The sequence below is a fragment of the Erigeron canadensis genome, chromosome 6, assembly GCF_010389155.1.
Source record: "Erigeron canadensis isolate Cc75 chromosome 6, C_canadensis_v1, whole genome shotgun sequence".
Lineage (NCBI taxonomy): Eukaryota > Viridiplantae > Streptophyta > Magnoliopsida > Asterales > Asteraceae > Erigeron > Erigeron canadensis.
This window is the reverse complement of record NC_057766.1, coordinates 12,319,190-12,328,689: the sequence shown is the minus strand read 5'-3', so window position 1 is coordinate 12,328,689 and position 9,500 is coordinate 12,319,190. Positions and strand designations below refer to the sequence as shown.

General features: G+C 31.9%; 2 protein-coding genes across 2 annotated transcripts; one reads left to right on the top strand and one right to left on the bottom strand.

Annotated features, from left to right (window-relative positions):
- Positions 1-1,636: 1,636 nt before the first annotated feature.
- On the top strand, positions 1,637-5,379 carry LOC122605291 (high mobility group B protein 15-like). Its single transcript, XM_043778201.1, has 7 exons — positions 1,637-1,808; positions 1,937-2,157; positions 2,479-2,557; positions 3,004-3,166; positions 3,254-3,406; positions 3,657-4,054; positions 4,463-5,379. Exons 2-7 carry the CDS (start codon positions 1,982-1,984, stop codon positions 5,069-5,071), a joined length of 1,578 nt encoding a protein of 525 aa, XP_043634136.1. The 5' UTR covers positions 1,637-1,808; positions 1,937-1,981; the 3' UTR covers positions 5,072-5,379.
- Positions 5,380-5,787: 408 nt separating this feature from the next.
- LOC122605982 (ethylene-responsive transcription factor ERF062-like) lies at positions 5,788-6,991 on the bottom strand. Its single transcript, XM_043778945.1, has one exon. It carries the CDS (start codon positions 6,899-6,901, stop codon positions 5,972-5,974), a length of 930 nt encoding a protein of 309 aa, XP_043634880.1. The 5' UTR covers positions 6,902-6,991; the 3' UTR covers positions 5,788-5,971.
- Positions 6,992-9,500: the final 2,509 nt, after the last annotated feature.

Genomic DNA, 9,500 nt, shown 5'->3' with positions numbered 1-9,500 from the left:
CATATTTTTAATTTTTTAATATGATGATTATGATCGATCCTCCATATTATATTACGTTTTCTTTTACAAAATGATTAAAATACAAGATAAATAACGTAATCAAAGAAAATATTTTTTTCTAATTACGTTACATTCTGTTATTCTTTTAGTTTTTTTATACCTTTTAATTTTAATTTTTTTGCCAGCTTTTTATATATACATGTTTAACTATTTTTAAATGGTTTTTCCGCGTTTTATGCGGGTTATAAATTATTTTTGTTCTAAATGGCTAAATGCATATGATTTTTTTTCTTACTAAACTTGATAAATAAAATAAAGAACTAAATTGTTGTTGTATGGACAAGATATCCATATAACAGCCTATTATAAGCAGTTATTTTTTGCATCAAAATATTAGATCATTTAATGGTGATAAGAACAAGAAAAAATGAGATAACTTGGTTAACAAATTTACCAAAGTAACCGAAATCTTCTCATCGACAATTTCAATCCCAAAATATTTTAAAACCATTGAATTTGAAGGACAAATTGGTAATCTCACAAAACTACTAAATATTCATTCAATTCAACCTCGTCATCATTCACATCAAAAATATACAAAATCCTGATTCATTATCTCTACAAAATCATATTACTAGGTTAAATATATCTATATATATAGATACATACACCTTATTATATATCCATATAAAAAAAAAAAAATTTACTACGCATTACGCAAACAAACAAACAAACAAACAAACACTTTGATTCTATTAAAAAAAAAAATCAAAAGCTTTATATTTGATATCCCATTTCTGCAAATTACACCATGTCACTGTCTTTGGTAAGTTTTTTATTCTCATTATTCTTTTTCATTCCAATCTGAAACAAAAAAATATTGTAATATATTTTTCTTTATTATTGTTATTATTTCTGTATGTATCTATTCTTATTATTTCATTACTTTAATCAATTTCTTAGGATGACCCACATGAAATAAACATAACCCCATTTGTTTTATTTGCCAAATGTTAAATCTTTTTTAATTAAAATAGGGCTTCTTTTGTTTCTTGTTTTCGTTCTAACTAATAATTCTCTTTTGTTATAGCCCTTAAAAACATGGGATATCTCTTTTTTTTTTTATTGTCTGTAATTATAATATTTGCATTGTATGCTATGAACCTTTCATTGAAGTGATAAGCTGATATCAAAAGTCCATACAAAAATGTTGGAAGTTCATACCTATGAACTTATAAAGAGAATTTGCATCACAGTTTATACCCATTTTGTACCATAAAAAATATAATGAAACCCCATATAAACAGGTAGAAGTTTATAGGATTGAGAATGTAAGTTTATAGCAAGAAACAGATTTATAAAAAGCTGACGTGTTATTACTATAGGATTGGGAAGATTAGTTTATAAAAAGAGATATATTTATGAAAAGCTAATAATGTGACATGATGTGTGGTTATGAACTTGTTAGCGTTGGAGATGTTCTTTTTAACGATTAGTTCAGAATTGAAAAAGACTTTACTGTTGATGTTATTTATTATATCCTGTATGTATATTTCAGTTCAAAGGAATAAATGACTGTGAAACCTTTTTATCCTTAAGGAAAACAGTTGGTATGAATTTATAGCTGCCTGCTTTGTTTGACCTTGGTTTTGTTTTAAATCTTTTGTACTTATATGATAAAAGCTACCATGTTACATGTTCAGGCTATTGAACATTTTGGTGTGGTAAATTATTTTTTACAGCAGACTCGCACATAGTTCACCCAATTGGTCATTGGGCACCTGACTTGGATACCCAACCGTCCATTGGTATATATTCTATGTCGATTAGTATGACTTGATGAAAATGTGATTGTTTCTCCCATGTTTTTGTGTTAACATTTGAAGTTTTATTGTTTTGGGTGTGTTCAGTAAGGAAACACTTTGTGTTGATACAGGGGAAGGGCAGCTCGGTTGCTGGAAGTGGTGGTTGGAAAACGGCAATGGCGGCATCTTCTTCTACAGATAACAACACAAGTTTAGCTACAAGCAAAGATAAAGCTATGCAGAGTTATTCATATCCGCCTCCCATTGCTCACTATGAAGATGTGTTTTCTAATTCTAAACTTTTCATGGATATTCTTGGGAAATTCCATGCAGCTTTGGGGACCAAGTTCAAGTGAGATTTTGCCATTATACTTTCCATACTTCTTTTTCCGCAGCAATGGTCAGTCATATTAGCTATTAAATCTTCTGTAAATAGTCATATTTGTCAAACACTCAAATGTCTCATTATCTGAATTTTAGTTAATACTAGTTTTATTATAAAATTAGACCATCTAAACATTATAATTAAATTACCTGTTTCATTACGTTTATTGAATGCTGATTACTGAATATCTTTTCAATGCACATGATGGAACACACCTTAAATTTATGTTTCTTAAGCCCTTAAGAGTTAGACTTGCATGATGATCTTTTTATACATTGTTTGTTGTAGGATTCCTATCGTTGGTGGCAGGGATCTAGACTTGCATCGCTTATTTGTGGAAGTCACTTCCCGTGGAGGCATTAAAAAGGTACCATTGTTTGCTCTTGCTATTTCTTTTCCTAAACTTCGTAAAGTATGTTTGGAATTGCATTTTGTAACTGATTATCTGCTAAGACTCACAGATGATCTATTTTGGTACAAATTGTATACGATTCTTATATTCTGATACCCACCACAACAAAACTGACTACATGCTGCATGTTTTTTCTAGCATAACTTAAGAGTCCTAACATTTCACAAAATCTTCCCCTTTTCTGTAAAAATGCCTTTTTAGTCATTTCACCAATTACTACGTCAAAAAGTAAAAGCACATCCAAGCTGTATGTTCTATTGCTCATTTTATTACCAACTGATTATCCTTATATAGTAGCGCACTGACTTTCAAAATGCACATCTGACACCCTCTTATTTTCATGGAAAATAACTTGCTAATTTGGTTACCTGTTTCCACATTCTGATATAACTGAATTTCAGGTTCTTGAAGAGAAGAAGTGGAGGGATGTTACTAATTGCTTCGACTTTCCAGCCTCTGCTACAAATGCTTCTTTTATTTTACGAAAATATTATATGTCACTGATTCACCACTTTGAAGAAGTTTATTATTTCAAGGCAAAAGCATGGACTCCTGTTCCTACTGGTGTGTGCAAACAGCTTTACCTTTTTATTTTTTCCTGTAATTGTTACTTCTGTCCTGAATATCTGTTTTAACAAGTGATTTCTTTAGAGACTTGGCAGGGCACAACAACTGACAACGCTTCAACATCTCGGGTGAATAAACCCATGCCTCCAATACCTGAAACTCAAATAATTCCATCAGCAGAAAATCAACCTGCGTCAGTCAAGCGGCAGAAGATATCAGAAGAGTCGTCTTTGAAAGGTCGATATCATCTCTAGTAAATTCTTCATAGTTTTAAATGTAACATGTCAAACTTAATAAAGGGTGATTCTGTTATGCCCTCTTATAATCAGTTTTCTTGCTTTTACTACAAGACTGATTTTTGATCCCCTAATAATCAAATGATAAATCTGTTTATCAAAATATAAATGAACTAATGGTCTGGAAATGTCAAAGTTTTTCTAGTCTAAATGTTTGTTAGGACTCAAAATTGTTAAATGTGATCATGCAGGTTCTCAGGAAGCACCAATAGGTTTACCAGTGACGGGAATAATTGATGGAAAATTTGAAAGTGGATATCTTTGTACTGTGACTATAGGTCCCGAGAAGCTACAAGGAGTTCTTTATCAAACTGTGCAAAACTCGCCATATGAAATTCCAAATCATGAGGGTGTTGTAAATATGGATGCAACTCAAGGACCGCCCACGGTTAGGCGTAGACGTAGACGTAGGAAGAAATCTGAGATTAAAAAGAGGGACCCAGCTCGCCCGAAGCCTAATAGAAGTGGGTATAATTTCTTTTTTGCTGAGCAGCATGCCAGGCTCAAGTTACTTCACACTAACAAGGATAGAGCCATCAGCAGGATGATTGGTGAAGAGTGGAACAAACTAAACGAGTCTCAGAAGGCAGTAAGTAGAGTTGGAAAATGGGGGGTGCTTGGTAACGGGTGAACGGGTACTTTGTGTACGTGTTTAAATGGGTCGGTTTGTGTTCACAAGAGAATTCTGTCCGAATGTTCAATATATCTTACAAATAGTTTTGAAACTTGATTACTAAAATTTCATTATCTCAAAAATGATATAATACATGGTAGTTGTATAACTACACTTCGTATGGCTTTTGACCCGTTTAAACTACATGCTTGTTCGGCCTTTTTGAAAAGTTTCTTTCTGCCACATGTTTTTTTTCAATCTTGTTTAACCAGTTAGAGTTAAATAATAGCCCGAATTGACCCATTGCCTCCTAGATTGGAGGGCATGCAACATGAAGAAAAGTTTCTTTTTTTTTTGATGTTGATGAACTTTTTATTGCTTCAGATTTACCAAGAAAAAGCGATGAAAGATAAGGAAAGATATAGAAGTGAAATGGAGCATTATAGAGAGGGTTTCAATAGAGGCCAAGTGTTAACCAATGCAACGCCTTTGCAACAACAGTATTATATGGCAGACACGACTATGATGGCAGTTGAAAAGACAGATAACAATGGTGGAAGTTCTCATCAAATTCATGAAAATGAGCCAAATTCCGAGTTTTCTGATGATGACAGTAGCAGCTTTGAAAATGAAGAGAAAATTACGGGTAAAGACTCAAATTCAGAAATGGGAGCTGAATATGTCCACATGGAAATGAAGCCGAAGGAGAAGATATTATTTGATGAGCATACAAAAGCATCAAAAAACCTGTCAGGGTTTCTTGATGGACCGGATCAATATAAGTCGCCCATCCAAGGGAATGAACCACTAATCTTTGAAAATGAACCAGCACATATACAAATGAATGAATTAAAGCAGGATGGAAAGACTTCTGTTTGTGAACCATTGATTCTTGATATTAATGATGGAAGCAATTCAAAGTCAGCTGACGACCATGAGAATAATTTAGTAAAGTTTGATGCAATAGTTCAAAAACAGGCCAGTGGTTATTAGTGAAAAAAATAGTCTGTGCAAATAGCAAAAGGCAATCACCAGATTCTCCAAGTGAAGCGCAGTGGTGTTGAAGGCCAAAAAAAAAGGTCAGAACTTCGTTTCTTGATCAAGATTTCGTTTTTTGACACGAGAGATAGTAGTTCAAGTTTTCTGTCATCGCTAGTTTTTCTAGAATTTTAGTAAGCTTTATGTTTCATGCTCGCATTTATTTTTCTTGTAGAAGTATGCGTTTTTTGGGTCAATGAAATTCTTTTGCTTAAATTTAACAAAGTCAGTGGTATGAAGTTTGATTCTGTCAAGTTTAGTTATGCCATTCTTATCTATCCAGTGACAATTACTTGTACAACTCTAGGCATTTGCATTAAATAGTGAATGTTTAGTGAAAGCCCTATAACTGTATGCAGTTTAAGGTTATTATATGCGTGTAGAATAGATGCATACAGAATTGAATAACACATGGTATATACATTTTATCATTCATATTCTACATTGATTTTACACATACTCTTTGGAAACACATTTTGATTCATCTTTAGATGTATATTTTAGACAGCATCTTGCCCTACTCATATGTCAAGATTGCTGTCCACTCCTACTTTGGGTCCAGATAGCTCAACAAGATGCTTAAAGTTCGAGGGACAATAGATAAAAGCCTAATACTGAAAGTGACTTCCACAATTAAGAATCCATATAAAATTGAATAAAAAGTAGTCAAACCTTTAAGTAAGGATGTGTGTCCATCAACACATAAAACCTACCAATACCAAACCAAAACTTGGAACCAAAATTAAGTAAAAGGGTAATTAAAAAATAAAGCAAAGAAGCAACAAGTTTGTGTACCTTCTAATAAAAGAAAAGAAAAAGGAAATGAGAAGGTACAAAGTATGAGAGCATATGTAACTATGACTCAGAAACAAGAAGAGCATCCCAGATCATATCGATGTCAAGAGATGGCATTCGACTTAGCTGAACCCCTTGAACGACATCCAATACCCCTGCTTCTGTTGGCTTCTTGCTTTTTTCTTTTCCTGATTCATAATCTATGTGGTTTTCTACCGTTGAACTTTCTGATAAACCGGTTTCTGGTAAAGGTAATGATAGATCATTTCCCTTTGATAAAGCTTGCAACTTTGCTTCAAGTAGAGCTCTAGTGTTGCCATTACCTGAGTTGGCCTTTAACTGGTTCTTCATATCTGGGAAGTTTAAGTGTGCATGATCACCTCGTAACAAATAAGCGGCTGTGTCATATGCAAAGGCGGCTTCTTCAGCTGTTTCAAAAGTCCCAAGCCAAACTCTTGTCCGGTTTCTTGGTAGTCGAATCTCTGCTACCCATTTTCCCCAATGTCTCTGTCTTACTCCTCTAAACAGCTTCCCTGGTGAACAAATGGAAGTACTTTTTAGTCCAGTATCAACAATTCGTTTCCCTGTATACTTCATTGATTGAGTTTTTATAGTCCTCAACCAATAATCACTAGAAATTGGCTGCATACTGGTTGCAGACTTGGGTTTGCTCAAAAGGAGGCTTAGGTTCTGGACCCTTGAGGTGTTAGTTAATGAAGTAGGCAATGATGATTCGTGGGCTTGTGAAAGTTGGTTATGTTGTGGGAAAGTTTCAAGAAAATAAGAAGGAAATCCATCCATAGGCGATGATGATGCTATTGTCGTTGAACCGGCACCATTACCAATTGCATGAAAACTAAGCTCATTAAGACCATTCCACATATTTGGATTGGCGACAGTTTGTGACCCTTTTGCAGTCTCCTGAACGTAAGAAAGCATTGTTTCTTTGTTGAGGAAACTTTCTATTTTAGGAAACTGATGATGTTCCATTGGTATGTGACTATGTGAATGTTAGAAAGACAAAAAAATAAAAATAGGAGGGCTACGATGATAGTAAGTCTCGAGGCACTATGACTATATTTTAAGCCTCAAACTGCCAGATGTCACTGTCATCTTATATATATATCATATATAAATGTATATATAAATGTATATAAACACAAAGTCAGATCTAAAGTTAATAAACAAAAAAGTACATCAAAATTAAATCCCCTAAACAATTCCATGCTTTCGTGCCAGCCATTCATCGTTATTCTCTTTTCAACCAAAGAAACCTCGACACCTCATCTCTAAAGAGTTTTAGTAGGGATCATGTGATAAATAATGAACCCCTAATGTCATTTTCTGTCTCTTTGCTTTTTCGATAATGATTAGACTTGTTAAATGGCTGCTTATGTGTAGATTAAGAATATGATAAGCAAGTTTTCAAGATAATATATAATATTCAAGGCTGCAGGTGTGGTAAACTGGCTGGTGGCTGTGTTTTGACATCCAGGAAAAAAGGACCATCTCATGATTGGCACATGTTTACAGGCAAATTAGATGGCAACACTGCATTTTCAAGACACTATCATATCGAGAGTCAAGTTTAATACACCGTTTTTGAGAATTATACACCACAATGTATAAGACATCATTCTTTAATTAATGCCTTACAAAAAATCTTTTCACATGGGGCACTACTAGTATTTTATTTTATGTACAATTTTATTTTAATATATTTAGTTTAAACTTGCCAATCATTTATTTATATTATTATTATTATTAAAATTATGTTTATGATCTAAGTTTTAACTATATTAAAATTTTTATTAAAAAAAATACAAAATAAATGTAAAAACTAAGAAAAATACAATAATAAAGAACACTAATTTATTTTAAACTAGATTATTGACCCGCGTAATACGCGGGTAAATATATAATTATTGACATGTTTATCATTTCATGATATCATATATTGACAAATGTTGATAAAAGAAGATGTTGAAATGTATTAATTAATATAATGATGCAAAATATGTCTAAGTTAATTTATATCATCCTAAAATGGGTTAATTCAACAAATTAAAAAAAATCGATGAACACTATCGCATTTGCAATCACTTTAGATATAAACTAATACTACCAATATCTTTAATAGAAAAAAAAACATAAGTTTTATGATTTTATGTTTCTAAAAAAAGGGTAAATGGATGGAAACCTTCTGGTCTCATGCATCATTTTAGTACCCAGAGCAAACACCGCTTAGAACACATGCCCAAAAAGTAACCATCCTCACACATGGGAACACAGGATATAGTTTCTCCACTTGCCGTTGACAAGTTTTGAACATGTGACCTCCAGTCTTCATCTGTGAACCCATGTGGTCACATGATGGTGGTACCATTGGGCTTTCACCCCATTCGTATGATTTATATTTCTATAAACAACTGGTAAAATTTACAATTATTGTATTATGTGATGGTTTGAAACAAAAGATAACCATATTTCTTTAGAAAGATGATTAAGAACTGAACATAGATTTGACTTATCCTTACATTGCATAAGACTATTAGTCACATTTTACAATATTGTCATGTAGTTTAATGGTTATATGAATACATACATATTTTATTAGAGTAATAAATGTAAATTACAATTATCATAAGGAAAAATTAACAAAATAAAAAGGATATCTTATATAAAATGTTAAAGTATCACATCTAAATCTAGGCACTATTTTATCATCCGATATTCTCTTAAGTGAATTTATAAATACCATTTTAATAGAGATATCAAATTCTCTAATAAATAATTTTTTCATTTCAATTTAGAAACTAAACTTTATATTTTCCTTCTTTAGGTTTTAGCCTAAAAAATTCAAGCTTTTGTGTTTTTTCACTACCGTTACTACTACAAAATGAGTATTAATTATTGTTTATTTTACACTTTTAACAACAAAACCATGTAAAATGTATAAATCAGGAAATTTTGACAAGTTTGATATATTTAATGGTATATAAGAGTGGATTTGGAAATTTTGACTTAGGCGAAGATAAAAACTGTGTGTAAAAGTCTGTTATTATACATGGTTAAAACAAAACTCAGTAAAATGGAAAAACGTAGTTTTTTGACACGTTATTTAAAAAATGTTGATAAGTGTTGTATATTCGTGACATATGCTTATACAATTGTAGATCGACAACAATAATTTATAGATCTAATTAATGTAGGTTTGATTCTTTAGATCTTTATTTTTGTTTCATCTTACGTTTTTTAAATTTATCCACAAGCATTTGTAGAGGAATATGAAAAATCATTAGATTAATGACCTATATGTTTTGTTGGCATCAAATTGGTTATCCTTTCCTTTACATTACCATTTTAGTTTAGTTAAGAGTTATTATTTAGTTTATTTTACTTCTAAACACAAAAGGCATAAGATCAATTATGTTACTCTTATTATTTTTAAGTTTACTATTATATAATAAGATTAAAAAGTAATATGGGTAATTTTTTTTTCTTTCATAGATGTTACGAGTATGTTATTGTTTGTTGATTTTACTTATTATAGTAAAAACTTGACTGTGTCGTGTTGTGAATTTGAAAA